This window comes from Myodes glareolus, chromosome 7 (assembly GCF_982192425.1).
Source record: "Myodes glareolus chromosome 7, mMyoGla1.1, whole genome shotgun sequence".
Lineage (NCBI taxonomy): Eukaryota > Metazoa > Chordata > Mammalia > Rodentia > Cricetidae > Myodes > Myodes glareolus.
The window spans coordinates 98,207,332-98,231,326 of record NC_142032.1 but is presented as its reverse complement, the minus strand read 5'-3'; the positions used below and the strand labels follow the sequence as shown (position 1 = coordinate 98,231,326).

The 23,995-nt window shown below is 34.5% G+C and overlaps 1 protein-coding gene across 2 annotated transcripts in view; it reads left to right on the top strand.

The window, feature by feature from the left end:
• The window catches only part of LOC148121531 (uncharacterized), a 61,525-nt gene that overhangs the window by 12,656 nt on the left and 24,874 nt on the right, over nucleotides 1-23,995 (top strand). For both annotated transcript variants that reach the window (XM_087908590.1, XM_087908589.1), the window contains exons 7-14: nucleotides 7,513-7,543; nucleotides 9,972-10,044; nucleotides 16,982-17,072; nucleotides 19,744-19,772; nucleotides 19,863-19,923; nucleotides 21,190-21,218; nucleotides 21,309-21,369; nucleotides 23,120-23,214. In XM_087908590.1, the coding sequence (XP_087764716.1) occupies nucleotides 7,513-7,543; nucleotides 9,972-10,044; nucleotides 16,982-17,072; nucleotides 19,744-19,772; nucleotides 19,863-19,923; nucleotides 21,190-21,218; nucleotides 21,309-21,369; nucleotides 23,120-23,214 (470 nt within the window). The remainder of the gene's footprint in view (nucleotides 1-7,512; nucleotides 7,544-9,971; nucleotides 10,045-16,981; nucleotides 17,073-19,743; nucleotides 19,773-19,862; nucleotides 19,924-21,189; nucleotides 21,219-21,308; nucleotides 21,370-23,119; nucleotides 23,215-23,995) is intronic.

Below are 23,995 nucleotides of genomic sequence, written 5' to 3'. Positions count from 1 at the left end.
TTTCGCATCGATGTTCATGAGTGAGATTGGCCTGTAATTCTCTTTCTTGGTTGTGTCTTTGTGTGGTTTTGGTATTAGGGTGACTGTAGCTTCATAAAAGGAGTTTGGCAGTGACTCTTCTTTTTCTATATTGTGGAATACATTAAGGAGTATAGGTATTACCTCTTCCTGGAAGTTCCGGTAGAATTCTGCATTGAAACCATCTGGTCCTGGGCTTTTTTTGGCAGGGAGATTTTTGATAACAGCTTCTAGTTCTTCACGACTAACAGGTCTAATTAGATTATTCACCTGGTCTTGGTTCAACTTTGGTATATGGTACTTATCTAAAAAAATGTCCATTTCTTTTACATTTTCCAAATTTGTGGCATATAAACTTTCGTAGTAAGATCTAATGATTCTCTGAATTTCCTCTGTGTCTGTGGTTATGTCCCCCTTTTCATTTCTGATCCTATTAATTTGCATGTGCTCTCTCTGCCGTTTGATTAGTTTGGATAGGGGTTTGTCAATCTTGTTGATTTTCTCCAAGAACCAGCTTTTTGATTCATTGATTCTTTGGATTGTTTTCTGTGTTTCTATTTTGTTGATTTCAGCCCTCAGTTTGATTATTTCCAGTCTTCTACTCCTCCTGGGTGAATCAGCTTCTTTTTTTTCTAGAGCTTTCAAGTGTGCTGTTAGGTCTCCAATGTGTGCTTTCTCCGTTTTCTTTAGTTGGGCACCTATTGCTATGAACTTTCCTCTTAGCACTGCTTTCATAGTGTCCCATAGGTTTGAGTATGTTGTGTCTTTGTTTTCATTAAATTCAAGGAAGACTTTAATTTCTTTCTTAATTTCTTCCTTGACCCAGGGGTGATATAGTAGTTGACTGTTCAACTTCCATGAGTTTGTTGGCTTCCTGGGGGTACCATTGTTGTTGAATTCTAATTTTAATCCATGGTGATCTGACAAGACACAGGTGGTTACTAATATTTTTTTGTATCTGTGGAAGTTTGCTTTGTTACCAAGTATGTGGTCAATCTTCGCGAAGGTTCCATGAACTGCAGAGAAGAAGGTATACTCTTTCCTATTTGGGTGGAGTGTTCTATAGATGTCTGTTAAGTCCATTTGATTCAGTACCTCCAATAAATCTCTTATTTCTCTGTTAGGTTTCTGTCTGATTGACCTGTCCATTGGTGAGAGAGGAGTGTTGAAGTCTCCTACTATTAGTGTGTGTGGTTCGATGACTGCCTTGAGTTCTAGAAGAGTTTCTTTTACATATGTGGGTGCCTTTACATTAGGGGCATAGATATTCAAGATTGAGACTTCTTCCTGATGAATTGTTCCTGTTATGAGTATGAAATGTCCATCTCCATTTCTTCTGAATGATTTTAGTTTGAAGTCGATTTTGTTAGATATTAGAATGGCCACGCCCGCTTGTTTCTTAGGTCCATTTGCTTGGAAAACCTTTTCCCAACCCTTTACTCTGAGTAGGTGTCTGTCTTTGTGGTTGAGGTGTGTTTCTTGTAGACAGCAGAATGTTGGATCCTGTTTTCGTATCCAATCTCTAAGTCTGTGCCTCTTTATAGGTGAGTTGAGACCATTGATATTAAGTGATATTAATGACCAGTGATCGATGACTCCGGTCATTTTTTTGGGTAGTAGAGTGTATGTGTTTTCCTTCTTTGAGTTGTGCTTGTGAAGGGTCGCTAGATGTCTGAGTTAATGTAGGCAGTGTTGGGAATGTTGGATTCCTTGGGTTGTGATTTTCCTTCTAGTATTCTCTGTAAGGCTGGATTAGTAGCTACATATTTTTTAAAATTGTTTTTATCCTGGAATATTTTGTTTTCTCCGTTGATAGTGAACAATAGCTTGGCTGGGTAAAGTAGTCTGGGCTTGCATCCATTGTCTCTTAGTTTCTGTAGTACCTCTATCCAGGACCTTCTGGCTTTCTTGGTTTCCATCGAGAAGTCTGGTGTAAGTCTGATAGGTTTACCTTTATAAGTTACTTGACCTTTTTCCTTTGCAGCTCTCAATATCCTTTCTTTAGTCTGAATGCTTTGTGTTTTGATTATTATATGACGAGGGGATGTTTTTTTCTGATCCAGTCTCTTATTCCCTTGTTATTGGGAAGTGTACACACACAAACACACACACACACACACACACACACACACACACACACACACACACACACTTGGTCTCTGTTGAACTCTGTTTTATATCCATTTGTACATTCTGGTGATGGTCTGTTTGCTATAAAGAAGAGAAGATTCTTGTGAGTGAGTCTGTGGATCATCTTTATCTTCTTAGAAAACCAGCTCGTGGTTCTTTGCCTTGTTTTCTTTGTTTTTATTTACTTTTTTCTGCTTTATTTTTTATTGTTCTTTGCCATCTTCTGTGTAAGGGCTTGTTTGTTCTTGTTTTTCCAAATTCTTGAGTTGCATCACTAGGCCATTTACTTGTATAAATGCATACTAGGGTTTCATTTGTTGTCAATTTTAACTTTTATTATCCAATGATCATAAGGGATACATAGCATTTTTCAATTTTCTGCACTTTTTAAGGTTTCCTTTGTCTCTAGACATATGCTGTATTTAAAACATCCCTCTATGAGCTGCTGGGTGAATTAAATATTATTTGATGTTTAGGTGGAATATTATTTTAATTATCTGTTAGGTTCTTGAATGAGGATATCATTTAGTTCTGAGGTTTCTTCATTTATATTTTCTCTTCATACCCATTTATTGAAAAAATGATATTTGAAATAATCTGCTATTATTGAATCTGTATTGATCTGTACCTTTCATTCCATTAGATTTTTCTTATGAAATTGGGTGCACCCAAATTTGATGAGTGTATATATGTTAAGTCTTCTAATTTTTCTTAATTGGCACTTTAATGAGTATGAAGTACTCATTTGTCTTTCCTGATTCATTTTAGTATGATAACTATCTGGATAATAATATTCCAGATATTAGGACAGCAATACCTGTTTGTTTCCTGATATTATTTACTTATGAAACTTTTTCTGTACATTCATTATAAGATATACCTGACTATAAAACTAAGATGAGCTTTTGTGTAGACAATAGATATTTGGATTTTGTTTCTTAATTTGTTTAGGTAAACTTTGTCTTTTGATAGGAGTGATTGGAGTGTTGAGGCCATTAATATATGAAAGCTGTGACTCAACTGGAATATTTTCTTTCCTCTCTGTTTTGTAATGCTCAGTGTCCTTTGTATTTCCTTAAATTATCCCTTCGTTTGTTTCCTTTCTGAAAGTCTCCTCTTACACTTCTTCCTCTCTTCAGTTAGAAGTGTTGACTCGGTAGTCTGTTTAGAATTTTTTATTTGATATGTGTATTTTAGGTTGCTGGTATCATGCAAAATTTTTGTTTCTCCTTCAGCTAAGGCAGACAGTTTCACTGGGCACATGAGTACTGGTTGCCATACATGGTCCTTTAATAAATAATGTTCATTACTTCAAGCTCTTCTGGTTTTCCAAGGTCCATTTGATAAATCAGAGGTTGCTCAGGCCACTTTTCATTTCTCAATGATTTGCATGCTCTCTTTACTTGTATCTTTCAATATTTTTACTAGTCCCGCATTTTGGAGGTTTTACTACTATATGTTTTGTAGTCTTCTTTTCTGATCTTGTCTGATTGGGATTTTGTTTAATTCTCATTTCAGTATGTGTATATCTTGCCTTACCTGGGTGAAAAAGCCCTCTATGATATTTTCATAAATCAGGTCTATGATATTGATATAGAATTCTTTTTCCTCTTTTATGCATATATAATTCAAAGATTTGATCCTTTAAAGATATCTCAAATTTTGTGCCTGATCCTTTAGTGTGCCTTTTTTTCATATTTTTTGATAATTTTGTCTAAATTTTCTACTTTTTGCTCCCATCCTCATATTCTGTCTTTTGTTTGATTCATTAGATTGGTAAGATTTTCCTCTGATCTTTCTAATTGGGATATTGAAGTTTTCAGTAATATCTTTATTTCAGCCATTGTTCTGGATCTAGTTCTTTGTGTATGATGATGGACTCTAAGGGAAAGTGTAAGGGATCAGAAAGGGGAATAAGTGACTTAGCCATCCAAGATCATGATCAAATAGAGGGTCACAGCATTGATTCTGGAACAAGCTTGTTGGCTTCTAGAGAAAATGAAGTAACAATCTAGTCAGCAAAGGTTTATGGGAAAAAAATGGTAACCATGCCTTTTGAATGTCTAAAGCAAGACATGTGGGGTCAAAGACAGAAGTAAGGCATAGTGGAGTGGGACAAGGAAGAAGAGACTTACCCAGCAATGGAGACTCACAAACCCAGAGGGTTGTAAGCTGGGATCTGGCTTTATAGATGGCGTTGGTTGGGGCAAAGGTGTAGAGAGACTTAATCAAGAAAGGTGGCAAACAAACCTATAACTATCGCAATTTTGTATTTAGACAAACATATCATTTATTATTACTAAAATGTTTAAAAACATGGTAATTACCCCTTGCTCTTCTATATGGTAGTGATAGGGTTCCTAAATGTATAACTAAAAAATTAATATTTCTATCTGTGAGGCATTGAACCCAAGGTTTCATTTTTAAGAGGAAGGGGTTCTATGCATCTGCTATTCCAATGACACTATTTTCCTTTTTCTTTTTGCTTATCATCAAAAATAAAATGAACTTTTCCATGATACAAAATTCTTAGTTCTTTAGATATCTCATTCATAAGAAGGGTGAACAAAAGTGGTTACATGTTTTTGCAACATACCACTAACTAGATCTTCCTGCTCTGTGTTGCCATATAGACTCTTGAGCCCTGAAAGTCAATCTAAAGTGATCATAGTTTCCTAAACTGTAGTCAAGTCTCTCACATGAGTTTTCCATGTGTAATAACTTTTAGAATGTGAATACTATAGGTGATGCAAAAATGAACCTCTGCTTTTTATGAAAAAGAAAAGTTGAAGTCAGTCTAACCATGCCATATTTAAATTCTCTTTTTGTTGTGAGTGGTATCTGTAGTGTATATCTTTATTCAATCCATTTTTATAAGACAGGGGCTCTATCACTTGGGAACATTTTCAATCTTCATTTTTCCATAGGAATGGTAATGTCGATAGTATCCCATGGGTTTTCTTTCTTGTTTTATATGAAAGGAGAACTAGTTTCTTTTTCTTTCTTTTTTGATGGTTTTATATATATATTCATTTTTCTCTTTTCTTTTTTATTTAAATTTTCTCTTTTTATGGTTTTTATTGAGCTACACATTTTTCTCCTCTTCCCAGTCTTTACCACCTACCTCCTCCTAACCTCTCCCATGACCACCACATTCTCAATTTACTCAGGAGACCTTGTCTTTTTCTCCTTTCTATTTAAATCCATGTATGTCTCTCATTGGGTACTTTTTGTTGTTTAGGTTCTCTGAAGCTGTGTTTTTTTTTTTTTGCTTCATCTCTAAAAGTCACTTATGAGTGAATACATATTATATATATCTTTCTGGGTTAACTCACTCAATTTGCTTTTTTTTCCTAGGTCCATCCAGTTGCCTGCAAATTTCAAGATGTCATTAATTTTTACCACTGTGTAGTACTCCTTTGCTTAAATGTTCCACATTTTCTTTATCCATTCTTCAGTTTGTTTCCAGGTTCTAGCCATTATGAATAATGGTGCAATGAACATAGTTGACATTTTCTTGTGGCTTGATTGAGCATCCTTTGGTTATATACCCAACAGTGGTATTGACATGTCTTGAAGTAGATTGTTTCTAATTTTCTAAGAAATTGCCATACTGATTTCCAAAGCGGTTGTACAAATTTTCACACCCACAAGCAATGGAGGTGCATTCCTCTTGCCCCATATCATATCCAGTACAGTCTGTAATCAGTGTTTTTCAACTTGCCCATTCTGACAGGTATGAGGTGTAATTTTAGTTTTTTAGCTTTGCATTTCTCTGAGGGCTAAGTATGTTGAGCATTTCCTTAAGTGTCTTTTAGCCTTTTGTGATTCATATGTTGAGAGTTCTCTATTTAGTTCTGTACCCCATATTTTATTGAATTATTTGTTCTTTTGATGTCAAGTTTCTTGAGTTTTTTGTATATTTTGGAGATCAGTCCTCTGTCTGATGTGGGGTTGGTGAAGATCTTTTCCCAATCTGTAGGCTACCATTTTGTCTTGTTGGCAATGTCTTTTGCTTTAAAGAAGCTTCTTGGTTTCAGGAGTTCCCATTTACTTATTGTTGCTCTCAATGTCTGTGTTATTTGGATTATATTTAGAAAGTGGTCTCCCATGCCAAAACATTCAAGTGGACTTGCCACTTTCTCTTCTATAAGATTCACTGTGGTTTGTTTTATATAGCGGTCTTTGATCCATTTGGACTTGAGCTTTCTGCATGGCAATAGACATGGTTCTATTTGCATTCTTTGATATCTTGACGTCCACATTATGCTAGAACCATTTCCTGAATATGCTTTCTTTTTTCCATTTTATATTTTTAGCTTCTCTGTCAAAAATTAGGTGTTCGTAGGTGTGTGGATTGATATCCGAGTCTTCAGTTCAATTTCATTGGTCCTCCTGTCTATTTTTATGCCAATAGCAGGCTGTTTTTAGTACTGTAGCTCATTAGTAGAGCTTGAAGTCAGAAATTGTGATGCTTCAAGAAGTGGAAAAGTAGTTTTCTGTCCCAATAGAAAGACATTGAGCGAGTTATTAAGTGATATATGTGCATATCTACACATGTAGTTATAACTTTATAACAAACCAAACTCCATAGCGACTTTATCAGGCCTAGCTTTCCCAGTACTGTATATGAGCGATGTGCAGAGTAGATAGTTTATTCAGGAGATGATTTAACTAGTGGTTATGTCCACAGGTGATGACAATAGCAATTGAGGTTTTACCTCATTGCATCATAGGTAAGAATGGGAATTGCTGTCAGATCTAAAAATAGCTCATCACGACCTAACCTCAGAGGCAAGCAGAGAGGGCAGGCAGCATTGATTTCACCTCTCTTTTTACCTCTGACCTTTCTTTTATGATACATTGCAAGTCTTTAGGAGAAACATTGTCCTGGTAGATTTCCATCATTTTAGAGAAGATTGAAAGTTATGATGATCATTGATTCAAGTTCTCTCTGATATACTGTTCAAACCCTACCTGAAGAAGTGCACCCTTTTATCTGGAAAAGACTTGTTGTGTCATAACAAAATACTTATATTATATTCAGATTAATTATACTATCATTATTCCAAAAAATTAGTCTCTTTGCTACTCATTTATGACAGGCACTGATCTGAGTAATGGCCCGCTTTGTCATTGTACATGTCACTGTACATGGCCACATACTTTACGGTATCAAATACTAATTTCTTTTATTATTTTACTCAAAGTAAAAGAGTACAATAGAGATAAAGATTTCTTGATGCATTTGGTATATTTCAGTACTATAGATATTAATTTACCCAAGAAGATTCTATATTTATAAATACTATATTTTATAGACTAATTTACTGATTTATGTTTTTACTATTGATTCAATCATAGGAGATCAACCTAATGACATCTTTTCAACACGGTAAGATTTTAAGGTCTTTGAATATGAATATTAAATTGTAATTAGAACCAGGGGAAAGAAAGTTAGTGTTTATTGAATGTTATTCACTAGATTCCATCTGACTCAATTAATGTACATGATGGATTAATATAATCACATGTTTAATGGATTTACATCCTTATGACTAAGTGTCTTACTACTGTAGCAGAGGACATCTAGAGAGTTTTATTAATTCCATGATCCCTTAGTTAACAAATTTCCAACTCATGACTGAACTGTCAAACTATTCATTCTCTTCTTCCTCTGACTATGTTGAGTTGGTCACACATAGAAAGCCAGTTTTCTTATGACTCAAATCTGGGTTAGAGTTTTCCTGAGAAACATACCCATAACTCCATAGTTTGTGTTAATCTTTTGAAAGTTGCTGGTAGACACTACATGAGTACATTGTACTGCTGTCAAAGATTAGAGGGGAAAACCTCTCATAACTATGTCCATTGTGCCATAGTTTTGAAATGAGCAAGAAGAGAGAAGGCTTATAAGAATGGTAGTGCATGTCCACCTTCACCAAGTTCTGTTTATCACATTGAGCATCTTTTTAAAGGACATTTTTAAAGTATGTATTTTTTTCATCAAATTACTGGACCTTTTGAGTGAGGAACGTTTGTTCTTTTTGTCAAGTCTTTGTTTCTCTGTGACTTTATGCACCTTGAAATTTTTACTGTACATTTATTTTTCTTCATGTTTCTGGATGTGTAGTTTAGAATTTTTAACTGCCAGATGTTGCTTATTGTTTTACTAAAGAATCCCAGATCTCAAATAAAAAAAAATCTGAGCACAGCAACCTAGATTCACCATTGTATGAAAATAGATATTTTTATGGAGTATCCAAAGTTAAAAAACAAATTCTGTGATGGTGGATATACAAATGTCCCAATTTAGATCCACATGCGTTCCTTCACTAAAAGACCTGTCCTCGCTGATCAGTATTTGGCTGATATTTCAGTAGGAAAATATGGGAGTGGGTCAAGTGTTCCCAGTGAAAAAGAACAAGAATGGCATTAAAAAGTGACCCCAATGGTAGATGATTTAAATGCCTTTTCAGTGGAAGGACAATTTCAAAATGAACATCATGGAGATCAATATTACTAAGAGTTTGAACTCATGATGATCTTTTTACCACAAAATCATTTACATAGGACAAAGAATGATGAAAATCATCTAGGACTGGATAGGCATGAAAGCAATTTGAAAACTATGAAACCTTCTGTGCTTAATTGATAGAAAGGCCACTATCCAGGTTCTCCTAGTGAACCTTACTTGGGCAACATGAGTCTTTATGGAAAAGAGGAATGTGGTGTCACAGAAGGCATGCTAGAGAAAGATCAGTACCAAGGGCTTCAAAGAGCTGAATAAAAATTCTCTGCCACTTCTTTTTGTTATCTTTGAAGTCTTATGTATATTTTCCAGATTGGAATGTGGAGCAATGTAATTTTAGAAATTAGTAACATGTATAGACTTGTGATATATGTTGCTGATCCTTTGGCTTATTTGCTGGAACCAGGGAACTTGCTGCCTTTCAGTTTCTTTGAGCCTATACTTTCAGAAATCTGTGCCTTCCTGGGATGAATATGTAATAGCTGGAGAGCATCACTGAAGACTGCAGAAGAGGGAACAAGGAAGTGGTATTGTATGGAAGGAAGCTGTTTAGAGAATATAGAGGGAAACAGAGGCAAAAGTCCAAGGCATCTGCTTTTCTAGGAGTCTCTGCCATCAACCAAGCACATATGAAGGTTTTTAAGTGCTTGGTAGTTTTGGAATAAGCCTACACCATGGAGGAATCACAACTGAATTATTTATATTGCAATCTTCTCACACTCCTATAAAAACATCCCTAACCTCGATGTGTACATTTGTTTGCTTGCTTATAACTTCAGTGGTCAAGGATTTTACATGTTTTTCATGACTTCATTAGCTGTTTTGCAATGAACAGATGTGATGGTTTCCTTTTAATGATTATTTTCCATGCTGAGTAATGAAGGCTTCCATTTATTAGTTACATAGATTGGTGCTTTGTTAATAGAGTAGAATGAGGGCATTTTGTTATTTTGTTTTATTTGGGGCTATTAGTTTTACTTAAATTAATGATGAAAGAGTATGTGAACAATTGATTGTAATTTGTGTGAAAGTATCAGGGCAGATAGTTTTCAAAACAAATGATTTTGAGGTTCCAGAAATAGGTTGACTGACACTATTTGATGTAGAGGAATCTTTCTTAACAAGTACAGAGATTAGGGGAAGTGGAGGCACAAAGTAGCAACTGAACAAATTTTATAAACCAGATGTGTAATAACAGTAGAAATACCATTTACTATTGAAATAACTAAACAATTGGGGCAAAGTGCTTGACCACTACTCACATATTTTGCTGTGTGCCTTTGTTTTGAAGACATCACTTCAATTTGGAGTCACCGATTTCTATGTGTTCAAGAACTGAGGACAGAGTTAATTTGGAAACTCAGGTAATCACACCTTTTTGTGATAAATTCTTGTGCTGAATTTCTCTTTTGTGGAGTTTGACAAGTTAGAACGTAGCAGCTGTCAAAATTTAGATGGACAATTGACTAGAATTTTAATAAATTTGTGACAGTAATAATGTATTGACTGTTAAAAAGGCCAAAACTTAATAAACACCTTAAGATAATGAAGCCAAAATGAGATAAGTATCCACAGAAAAATTATACTTGTATAGTATAACTACAGTGATGGGAATTTAAACTTTCAGGATATTTGGACAAATAAACAATAGTGGTTTGATTTTTATTTCTCATAGCATGACTTTCATAATTTTTAGACTCCTCTAAATACACAGAATAGTCTGCTTTGTTACTTAACATATCTCATCAATAGCTCATATTTTAAAACCATGTATCAAAGAGGACAGAAATTAACATTACTTAAAGTTCTTTGTAAAAAAATCTTTTGCTTATGATACTAACTTTTAAAGAGTTTTCTGTGTCTTGATACATCATTTAGAAAAAAATACTAAAGTCTGCAAAATTTAGAAATTCAGTATCTTTCTCTCAAAGTTAGCATAATGATAGCTTTTCGTTATTTGCTTTCATGATATGTGAGAGTCAGACATCATGGCACACACTCTTTATCCTTGAATTCAGATAACAGAGGCAGGTTTAACATTCCATGAGTTCCAGTACTTTCTGGACATAATGAGTTCCATCTCAGGTTTGCAGTGGATATATAATGAGGTACAAAAGAGAATGCTTTACAGTTCTTCATATACTTGCAAAAGTTTGCATGTCCTTCAGCAAGGAACAAGTGTTTCCCTTTCCTTACATCAGCCCCAAATGAACTGTCATTTGTTTTATTGATCTTAGCCATTGTGACTTAGGTAAAATGAAATTCAAAGTGGCTTAGATTTACATTTATTTGATGACTAAGTATGTTGAAGATTTCCTGAAGAATTTTTCAGCCCTTTGTGTTCCATATTTTGAGAACTCTGCTTAGATCTGCACCCTGTTTTTAAAATGTGCAATTACTTAGTTCTTGGTGGTTTAGATGCTAATTTCCCTATCAGATGTATAATTGGCGATGGTCTATTCATTCTCATTCTACTTTGTTTGCATGATGCTGTCCTTTACTTTCAGAAGCTTTTCAGCTTCACAAGGTTCCATTTGCTTGTTTTGGGTCTTAATAACCGTGCTATTGCTATTGTACCAGAGAACAGAGCTTATTGCCTGAAACAGAAAAGTTTTTTCCAGACATTTTATTCCTTCTCAATCAGAGTTTATGGTCTTATGTTAAAGCCCTTGATCCATTTGCAATTGAAATGCATGCAAGGTGATATATATGGATCATTTTAGATCTTCTGTGAGCAGCCATCCAGTTTGACCTGAACCATTTGTTGAAGATGCTGTAGCCACATAGAATTCTTCAGACATAACAGGCTATGGACAAGGCCATTGGTCACAGTTCACAAACTAATAGGGAGAGTCTATTGCTTAATAAACCACATAATAATTCATTTTACATAGAAAAGATGGATTGGTGCTCATCTAGAATCCCCACACCTGCCAACAAATGTTCATTAGCTGGAAGGTGCACTTCATTCTTCCAGAGGAGAAATATAATCATCATTATCACCAGCTACAACTCTGTGACACACAACAGTAACCTTCCAGCAGCATATGCTGGTACCATAGCAACACAAATGTTATGGGTGTAATGAATCACATTTTGGTTGGATATAAGGACTGCATGAGATGGAATACAAACCTGCTACTCTTAAAGAGGCCATGAACTTGTAACTAGAAGGGGTATGGCCCTACATTCAAACTTAATACTACCATTCTGCTAAAGGAATATAACATGAAACCAAGTCATATCACTAAACCCATATTCATTGCTTTGCACAATCCTTTTCAGAGAAGTTTTCTCTTGTAGTAATGGGAAATCAGCACAGAGACCAACAACTGGTCAGAATGCAGAGAGTGAGAGACTTTAGAGTACCTAGTGATAAATTGGATGTTTTAATCAAACCTGAAGCTTCAAAGCTCAGCTTTTGTGTAATAAAGGAAGTGGGATGATTCTAAGAGGCAGTGGTATATTGAAGGTCAAAGAAACAGTGTCATCCATGAAAGACATGACCAAGACCAGTGAACATATGAGCTCAGAGACTGTGTCAGTACACAGTTGACCTGCACAGGTTCTGACCAAGCAAGGTCCCAGCATGGAGAGGTGGTAGATGGTACAGGTTGCTACACATTACCAGGATACTCTTTGCAATTGATACTTGTTGGCAAAAGGAAATTCAGCCTTCTACTGGGAGTATCACTGGGTAATGTGTGACTCCCCTCATTATGTTGTGAATACCATTGATTAATGGAAAAAAGAAGCTGGTTTAACCTGTGATAGGGCAAAATAGAGCTAGGCAAGGAAACTAAACTGAATGCTGGGAGAAAGAATGCAGAGTCAAAGACACCACGTAGCCGCCAGAGGAGACGGGTGCCACGTGGCAAAACACAGATTTATAAAAATAGGTTAATTTAAGATTTAAGAGCTATCTTGATATTGGCCAAGCAGTGATTTAATTAATATAGTTTCTGTGATTATTTCGGGTCTGGGCAGCTAGGAACGAACAAGCAGGATCCACCAGCAAATTGGTGCCAACATGGGTAACTACATCCACACAAAAACCAAAGAGAGCTTGAAAAGGAATTCTACACACACACACACAAATGCATACATGTATACACACACACACACACACACACGCAGAGATTTTAGCACAGTTTCTTGGTAGACACAATTATTTCCTGTGGTCTCTCGGTGAGTAAGGGTGCTGCGGCTCCATTAAGAGACATGTAATAAAACTGCTTGGCTTCTTTGAAAACAATGTCTTCCTGGTTCACCAGCACAAATGGCTCTGACAATTTCAGGAGGCCTGACTATGGAGCATTTAAATGGGGTTTGTGAGCAGAGTGTTACAACTTGCTTAACTGCAACATAGACCCACTATGCCTGAAAATGGGACAATGGGCCTGGCATCTGCCATGTTTGACTGGACAGAGACAATAGGCAACATTACTTAGCATAAAAAAAGATGCTCCTGGTCAGAAAATAATTACAGATATGCAAGTAAACAGATATACACAGAAATAAACCTCTAAAGGGGTAAGAGTGTATTTCATAAAAATGTGTGTAGGCTTAAGAGAGAGAAGAAAAAGAGTATAGAATTATAAATGGAAAGAAATAGTTTTAAAAATAAAACAAATTTTTTAAGAGACAGAGTACAGAGAATCATAGATTAAAGGAGTAAAGAAAAGTAAGCCATGTAAAGATGGAAATACAGAGAGTATGAGTATGTATATTATTGTGTTTTCTTTAAATTTTTGACTGTGAATGAGCTAAATACCATGAGACATTTCATTGTACAGACTACTCAGCTAGACCAACATATATATTTTAAAGGTATCTTGACTTCAAAATTTCAGTCTAAAAATATTTTGCTTTGAAAATGAGGTTCTGCTTCTGTTTCCACTGAGGATGAGAACCTGTGGATTCCTTCCAGGGTAATGTGATTAGATGGACTACGAACCCCAAAAGATCTCTGTAAACACCTAAAATTAATTCTTCCAACAAAAATCAGGAAGCAGTTTGGAGAGAACTACACACAAATTTCCTAAATTATATATATTGTTTATATAAATAATATATTTTATTATATAATTTATTATACAATTTATTATATAATTATATATATATATATATGTTACATTTAAAGGGAGATATGCTATAGAGATGAATACTTTGCCTTGGTATGGATCTTGGTTTATTGATACAAATTTAAGGTCAATTTTGTTGTATGTATATTTCTGCTCTCTATTAAGGCATTTTGTTTGTACAGCTCATTTAAAATGTAATGTGTAATAAACACTTGTTGAAAGACACACACACACACACACACACACATATATATATATGTGTGTGTGTGTGTGTGTGTGTATATACAGAGATGTATTTCAGATGACCAGATATTCTTCAAACCTTTCAAAGACTAATAGAATATGGCATTTAAAATGTTTTAAGAACTTAAGACTTTTCATGACATGAGAAACATCTGCTCCTGGCAACATTAATCTACTTCAAAAAGATAATGAGCATCAGAAAAGCTCCTTACAGACTTTGTTAGCCATTTGGACAAGAAACTGCCTTTGCCTGTACTGATTGATGTTATGCTGTATGACCTGAACATGAGTATTCATAGAAAAATGACTGATGAACTTGAGTAAAGAGGGTAAGATAGTTCTTCAGGGTTCCTGCTTCATGAAACAATATGTCAGACATTCTGCAGGAGAAAGAAAGAAGCAACTGATGGACTTTGCCATTACAAGGCAGAACAGATCTTCAAATTTCCTGCTTCATGGAAAAGTTTGCCAGATACACTTGCCTGTAGTTTAAAAATGGATGCCACAAGATTACAGAAGAACCTTGGGTGACTGTCCCAAAATGACTCTATCAATTCTAGAGTTTTGGAAGTTGTTTACAAAACACTTCCTGTTAATTTAGGTAATTTTATATCTTTCTGGAGTCTTTGATGGAATTGAAGAGTAGATAGTTACAATTATAATTTTCCTTAGTTATGATAAAAAATAAAATCTATAAACAAGGTAATTATAATCTTGCTTGATACCTGTTTTATATGTAATTTTACTATGCTAAAGTTAAAACCTTCCTCTTTATTTAGAAAGAAAAGGAAAGGTGATTTGTGATTCCTGTCAGTATGCTGTGAATAGTTTTAGTTAATGAATGAAGAAGCCACTTTGTCCTGTGATAGAGCAGAATAGAACTAGACAGGAAAAGTTAACTGAATGCTGGGAGAAAGAAGGCAGAGTCAGAGAGATGCCATGTAATTGCTGGAAAAGACAGATGCTAGAACCTTGCCAGTAGGCCATGACCTCATGGTGATGCACAGATTCATAGAAATGGGTTAATTCAAGATGTAAGAAATAGTCAATAAGAAACCTAAGCTAATAGGCCAAGCAGTGCTGTGGTTATAGATTCTGTGTAATTATTTTGGGTCTGGGTGGCCAGGAAATGCAGGAGCAGCTAACAACTGATTAAGTCAAAGACACTCAAGAACAGACACTATGACCAGCAGTAGTAGAACAACACAAAGCAAACACTGTTGGATTTTGTGATTGTGGTATCATTGAGGGCTGTTGTTTTTGCTTGTAGCATTTTTGTCTATTGGTTATAAGTTTGTACTTTCAATTTGGGTATAGATTTAAAAGAGAAAGATTATGAACTTGGATGTGTAGGAATATAGGGAACAATCTAGAAGATATTGGATTGGAAAATATCAAAATATATTGTACATGTAAAATTTTTAAAGCACAACTGGAGGAAAACTACTCAGATATTTGAAGAATACATGGTTTGCACCAATTATACCCAGTTATAGAAACAGGCCCCTGGTACCTAATTTCATTTTCATCTTATTTTGTACTTAGAATCTTTATCCTCAAATTCTTTGCATCATATTTAACATTTCAAGTTTTAAAAAATGTATACAAAGAAGTTTCAGTGCTCATTTAAATCTCAAGCATCACTGTGAGATCCAGGAATTTAGGTATCCTGATTCTGGGTGTACTAGGTCACCTATTATTATAGTGTGCAGGTTTCTTCCTTTTTGTTTTGTTAATTATTGAGTCAGCTTGGGAATTAGTGAATTCAATCAAATTCTCTACCATTCAACCATACATGCTGTCCTTCTAGGCTTATTGTGAATAGCTATCCATAAATTCTTTAAGGTTGATTTCAGGATACAATCAATATAGACTTTATTATTGATTTCTTTATCTATTTGATGAATGTTAGGGGCAGACTGATATGTATTTCAACAGTATTTGAAGACTTACAAGTCCTCCACTGTCATAATGACACTGATGTTTCATCACAAAATCTTTCTGTTTAAGGCTACCAGTTCATGTGATTTAAATATAATATGATAACAATCAATGTTATGTTATTTCATTGTTATGATATTTAAAGACTAGGGAGTCTGCTTGAATTTTAAATTGTCTTTCCAACCTCATATTGATGCATTAAAAGGGTCAATGTATAATCGCAAAAGGATATCTCCTCTCCTATTGTCAGGTATAAATAAGTACCTGGATGATTCCAGACATCAAGTAAATATTCTGATGCTTTCCTTCATATTGATGCTTGTTATGCTCTAATGATACCCTCTCTTCACTGTGGAAGAATTTATGATTTTATTGAATGTTTTATAGAAATATGACTTATAGAAACAAAAAAGATTCACTGATTTCTTTAAAATTTTGTGAAACTATTTTCTCTATCTCTATTTTTTTTAAAAACAGTATGTTTGCTTTTTAATTTTCTAAATCTATTTTCTCTCTCTAAAATTTGACAAAACTATTTTTCCTTTGTATATCCTACTTTTTGTAAACAAAAGTGATTCTAAAATAATTCAGTTTTTCTCCCCATGACATAGTATTTATTTTATCACTCTAAGCATCTTATACACATACTAAATTTATTTTATCAAAGAATGGTTCTTAAAATAAAGTGCTTTAGTATAGGAAGGACACATCATGATTATTTAAATATGTTTTGTAAAAGTTTGTTTCAGTTTTGGTTAGGAATATAAGTTCGATTTCATGAGTTTAGTTCCTTGTTGAATTCTATAGATAAGCATTTTCTATTTCTGCTTCCACCCTTGGTTTTTAGCATATGTGATTATATGAAAGAAACAGGCAGGTTGATCAAAAGAACATGATAAGCTTAGCTATGAAAATATTCTGATTTTGAAACATTATCTTATTTCTAACTTTAATTGAATTCACAAAAAATTTAATTTAATTGAAATTCAGCTATGTTCTCATTATTATGTTCCATTATTGTTATGAATTTTAGCAAGACATTCCTGAGAATATGCTGCAAAATGGTACAGATGACTTCCAAACAATGACTTCCAAACAGTATGAAAATACAGAAGCACAAGAAGGTAATGCACACACTTATCTTGTAAGATCATTGATCAGGGGCTTAAAACATGGAGACAGATACTTTAGCCAAATAGAATAACATAGTATGTTTCCATATGGTTTTGCAAGTACTTTTAGTAAATTCTACATCCCCATACTCCCACTATGTCCCCCTCTCTTCCATTGCCCTTCCTATTTTATCCTCATACTGTTTCTCTATTCCTATAATTTCTATTTCCTATTACTTGAGTGATCCTCTCCAGAAGTCCTTTACTTGATGTAGAATCATAGTTGTAGTATAGATTTTAGGGTATATGTTGAAGGCTTAAATGCTAACACCCACATAAAAGGGAATACATGCAATATTTGATGTATTCTCTACACTCACAATATTTTTTCTAACTTTGTACATTTATATGTAAATTTCATACTTTACTTTTTTGATAGAAGCAAAATAATGTAAATGTATGACATTTTCATTATATACTCAAAAGTCAAAGGACCAATGATGTGGGAGAATTGTCTGTATTCTGTCAATCATATTTTAACAAAACGCTGATTGGCCAGGCAAGCAGTATAGGCGGGTCAACCAGACAGGAAGTAGAGGCGGGGCAATGAGAATAGGAAAAGGCTACAGAGGAGGAAAGTCGCTCCGCCACTCCTGCGCAGACCACTGAAGAGGCAGCATGTAACTTGCCCAGCTGAGAAAGGTACGGAGCCATTATGGCTAACATAGATCAGAATAATGGGTTAAGATAAGTCATAAAAACTAATAAGTAGCCTGACCAAATGGTAGTTGGGGTTTCTGTCCTGCCCAGTACCCCATAGCAGGCAAGCAACAAAGAAAATCACACATAGGACTCCATAAGGTTATAAACTGATTGGCCCATTTGGCCAACTGGGACATGGCATGTAACTTGCCCAGCTGAGAAAGGTACGGAGCCATTATGGCTAACATAGATCAGAATAATGGGTTAAGATAAGTCATAAAAACTAATAAGTAGCCTGACCAAATGGGCCAATCAGTTTATAACCTTATGGAGTCCTGTGTGTGATTTTCTTTGTTGCTTGCCTGCTGTGGGGTACTGGGCAGGACAGAAACCCCAACAAGCCAGCCCCTCATACTACATATGGCTGCCTCTTCAGTGGTCTGCGCAGGAGTGGCGGAGCGACTTTCCTCCTCTGTAGCCTTTTCCTATTCTCATTGCCCCGCCTCTACTTCCTGTCTGGTTGACCCGCCTATACTGCTTGCCTGGCCAATCAGCGTTTTATTAAAATATGATTGACAGAATACAGACAATTCTCCCACATCAGACCTCTAGGCTGTTTCCTAAATGTGACTATTGTAACTAGACCAATTATGCACATGTATGAGCAGGTATTTATGTAGTAGAATATAGAGTCCTTTGATAATATGCCAGAGAGATGTATAGTTGGACGTTGAGAGGGTATCAATATTCAGCTTCCGAAGAAAATCCTCTAGTGATTTCCATAAAAAATGTACTGATTTGCATTCTTGCAATAATGATTAAGTGTTCCACTTTTGCCATTTTCTCACAAGCATGAATTGACATTTTCTTAATTGATCTTAATTGCCTTTCAGACAAGAGTCAAATGAAATCCCAAAGTAGTTTGGTTTGCATTCTCCTGATGAATAATGAAATTGATCGTTTATTTAATAGTTCCTCAGTCATTTTTGTTTCATCTTTTAAAAATTCCCTTTGTATTCATGCACACCATGTATATTGAGTTATTTATTTTCTGAGAGTCCAGCTTTTTCTTCTTTATATATTTTAGATATGGTGTGTTAGATATTTCAATGTTAATATTCTTTTCCCATTCTGTAACCTGATGCTTTTCCCAACTGATGATTTCCTTTGCCATAAAGAATGTTTGTTTCATGTGATTCCACTTATTAAATGTGGGTCTTAGAGCTGTGCTACAGGCCTCTTTAGAAAGTCTTTTCCTGTGCCAGTGAGTTTAAGCCTGTTCCATACTTTCTTTTCTGTCATATTTAGGGTCTGTGATCTTATTTGAAATCTTTGATCCATTTGGAATTGAGTTTTGTCAGGGTAAGAAATATTGGTCTATGTACATTTTTCTTCATCTAGTCATATAATATGGTCACCATCATGAATTGGAGATATTTTTTATCCAGTATATATTTCTGTATTCTGTATCAACATTTAGGTGTCCATTTGGTGACTACATTTAGTTTGGACATCAGTTTGATTTCACAGATTAACAGGCCTATTTTGATGTTAAACCATGCTGTTTTTATTACTCTAGCTCTGTAATAAAACATGCAATCTGGGACAGTGTTTTCTGAAACTTCATGCAGTACCAAAGATCATTTTAACTCTTCACAATTCCTTTTGTTTGTTTAATTGCTTGATTTTGTCTTTCTGTATGAAGCTGAAAGATTTTTTATGTGTAGTGGCTGTTATTTTCTAATTTCTCTGTCAAATTATGTTGGAATTTTGAAGGGGTTTACATTGACTACATAGATTGCAATGAATATATAGATGTACATTTTGGTATATTTTTGTTACCTGCTGTCCTAAACAGTAAATAATAGGTGTTCATTTTGAAAAAAAGAAATGAGAACTCATTGTCATTCCCAGCCTTCATAAAGGTAGCTTTGGAGTTGTCATTTTACTTGAGATTGACTATATATTCTTTTTGTTACAGTTTGGGCTGAAAAATGTCTGCATCCAGAGGTAAATGCCTTTTAATATTTATGCTGAAAAGTTACATGCAGAGTGAAGTCTAAAACATTAAATAAATATGTCATTTCAAAATTCATTCAGCTGAGGGATTATAGTCATCAAATCTCCAAACCTGAAACTGAACCACAGCAATCTCAACCAGGTAAGTTTTGAAAGTCACATTCTCTTGATCTTTGTATTTTAGTATATTTCCAATGCATATAGTCATCCTGATAACAATTAGATCTTGATGTTAATGATGGTAGGGTTTCTCATAGGCAATGCCATTACACTAGTGGCATTCATGCTTCAACTATTCACAATGTCTTATAAAATATTTATAAATGTTTAAATGCCTTCACCTTCCCAGTGTACAACCTCTCTGTTTATTAGTGACTTATACAAGTCAATCAGAAGAATAATGATACTTCTCTAATATTTGAACATGACTTCTTGATATCTACTTCTCAGAATGCAAACCTATATCCAAAGTTTCCAAAGGACACATATTTGAGCAAGTGATTTTATTTAATCCTAACCATCCTACAATATACCACATCTTCAGAAAAGAAAATCAGTTTTTTTCTAGTTCTAGAACTCAGAATGCCCTCCTTAGCTTCATCTATAGTGCATTGCAATTTTTACAAGGAGTAGGAAACATATTTATAAATCATATATCAAATCTATGTAATTTAACACAGCCTACACTATCATTTGATCCCTGAAAGTATAGTTCAGCAGTTAAGAGCACTTTCTGGTCTTCCAAAGGTCCTGAGTTCAAATACCAGCAATCACGTGGAGGCTCACAACCATCTGCAATGAAATCTTAGGTCCTTTTGAGGAAGAGACTTGGTCAGTCATCCTCATCAACTTAGACCATAAAACCCCAAAAGACAAGTTAAACAGAACCACCATATACGAACTGCCCATGCATGCTTCATTATTGCTAACACATTAAAAAAAGCACTATCATATGGTGGAGCAGCCACTGAGAATCCTATTCCTTGTATACATATCCTGCCTTAAAGAAGGCTTCAGTTTCATGGAGTTCCACTTAATAAATGTGGGTCTTTGCTACAGGTGGTCTCTTCTAAAGTCTTTTCCTGTACAAGTGACTTCAAGCCTATTCCACGCTTTCCCTTCTGGCATATTCAGGGTATCTTGTCTTATTCTGAGACCTTTGATTCATTTGCAGTTGAATAAGAAAGAAAGGTCTATGTGCATTCTTCCTCATGCAGCCATCATGTTTGGTCAGCACCCTGTATGAGAGCTGTGTTTAATTCCTGTCAACAGCTGTCATAAACAGTAAAATAATAGGTGTTATTTTTAAAAGAAAGGAATGAGAACTCATTACCTTCAAATCCTTCATAAAGACAGTTTTGGAGTTCCCATTAAATATGATATTGATTAGATATTCTTTTCCTTTCAGTGTGGGCCTACAAATGTCTGCATCCAGAGGTAAATTTCATTTAATATTTATATTGAATAATTATATGTTGATTGAAGTCCAAAATATTGATTAAATATCTCATTTCAAAATTCTTTTAGCTGCGAGATTATGTTCATCAAATCTCCATACCCAAGACTGAACCACAGCAATTGCAAGGAGGTAAATTTCATGAGTCACATTCTTCTGAGCAACGCATTTTAATACATCTCAAGTGCACATAGTCTTAATAAAACCAACTATATCTTGATGATAGTGACAGTTGGATTTGACATAAGCAATGTAATTTCACTGGTAGCATATGTGCTTCAAAATATTCACAAGGACAGTATGAATTATTTGTAAATGTAAGCATGTCTTTGAAGTGGGTATCCCTTCTGTATATGTCTTGCTTTTATTGGTTAATGAATAAAGCAGCTTCTTTGAACTTTGTGATGGGGAGAACAGAGCTAGGCAGCAAAACTAAATGAATACTTGGAGAAAGTAGTCAGACTCAGAGAGATGCCATACAGTCGCCACAGGAGACAGATGCCGGACACTGGCCGGAACCCTTCCAGTAGAGCACAATCACGTGGCAATAACAGATTAATAGAAATGAGTTACGTTAAGATGTAAGGGTTAACTAGAAACATGCGAAAGTTAAAAAGCCAAGCAGTGATTTAATTAATATAATTTCTGTATAATTATTTTGGGTCTGAGTGACTGGGAAAAAATGAGCAGCCTCCGACAATATGGTATCAATGTTTAATAATCAGGTTCAATCACTTAAATTTTCAAGTATGTATTCTCTTTGTTTTAGTGACTTACAGAAGTCAATCATGAGACTAATAAGTCTTCCCCAGTGTTTGAATATGATTTCTGGATACATGGGTCTCAGAATTCACACTTAAAATAAACTACCTGGCCAGGAAAAGCATAATATATAACACAGCTGTAGTGCATTGTAATTGATTGACAGGCAAAATTACCAATATTTTTAAATCATATCTATAATCTATTCCAATAAATTAAGGCACACTATCATATGACAGAGCAGTCATTGAACAATCCCGTAACTTATATGCATATCTTGTTTGTTTTTTCATTCTTTTCATTTCTCTGTACTCTGTTGTCTGAACTCAATCTATCTGCATCAGAACAGGCATTATATCTGTAAAGAAACCATGTCTGGAGTATCTGACTTTCAAAAACTAATGTCAAAGCCTGTCAGGATCACACTAAGAAATTAAAGGGAAATAAAAAAAAATCAAATGAAATCTTTTGATCTAAGGATAATCTTAAATATAATTCCTGCATGTCAAGGAGAAAAATGGATACACCTGTAATAAAATGGGTTTTAGCTGAAGTGACAAAGAAGGGTTTAAGCATTATCTTGAATTAAGTTAGCCAAAAAGATAGCAATGCTCATTTTTCTTGGAAAAATAAGGTGTATAGTACAGAATGACTCCATATGCTAAAATGTGTCATAAAAGAGCAAGTTTTCAGAGTAGACCGTAAGTATGTAATCCTGTTCACAGAAAAATGTTTGGAAAACTAAGTATAATTTTGATGAAGTGATCACTGAGTTATTTAAAGTTACTCTTACAAGGCAAGAAAAGTGTACATGATGAGCGTGTTATTTTCCGCCATTATATTCATAGTGGATGTAAGCATATATGTCATTTATGAGTTCTCTAACAAATCATATAAAGCAGGTATGACGCAAAACTAGCCAATATATAGTACCTATAAAATGTTAATATTTCTACAATTACAAGATTTCCTGAGGATATAAATATAACCATAATCTATGTGATTAATGGGAATAACATATAAAAAATAAAATAGTTAACTTTAAATAATTCCTTTTTTAAAACTATTTCTTTTTATTGAGTATTATTTTGCCTAATTGTTTCATATTTTTATGTAAAAGATACAGATTTCTCAGGAGAACTATTTGAAGAAATACAGGAATATAAAATGGAAAAAGAAGAAAGTCTTGATAAGATTGAAGAAAATCAAGAATTTGTATGTAAAATTTCAATTTCAATTTCTCATTTCCTATTATTTACTTCAATAATATTGCCACAGGCCTACATGATATATTTTAAACCACCTCATACAATCAACATATCAATAATTTAGTATTAAAATGACAGTATTTAATCACTTACTAATTATAAAATATTCTTAGAATCCCATGACATATTTTTCCTTGGTGTATAGTAAGCAAATGTCTGATAAGTGTAATTGCTTCATTTTTAATGTACTTAAACACATGAGTTTCTTCAATTTTCTTTCATCAAGTATTTAAAGTTCTTGTCATAATTACTCCGAGATATTTTATGCTATTTGAGGCTATTGTGTAGCCTCAAATTTCTCCCCAGCCCCTTTATCATCTATGTACAGGAGGACTTCTGAATTTTTTTACTTAATCTTGTATCCTGCTACATTACTTAAAGTGTTTCTGAGTTGTAGAAGTTCCTTGGTAGAGTTTTTGGGATTGCTTACATAAACTATCATATCATCAGCAAACAGTGAGAGTTTAACTTCTTCTTTTCTGATTACTAGTCCCTTGATCACCTTTTATTGTCTTATTGCTTTATCTAAAACCTCAAGAACTATATTTCATAGATATGGAAAGAATGGACAACCTTGTCTTGTTCCTGATTTCAGTGGAAGCGCTCAGAGTTTCTCTCCATTCATTTTGATGCTGGCTGTTGGCTTTCTGTATATTGCCTTTATTCTGTTTAGGTATGTTCCTTGTATCGCTGCACTCTCCAAGACCTTTATCAGGAAGGGATGTTGT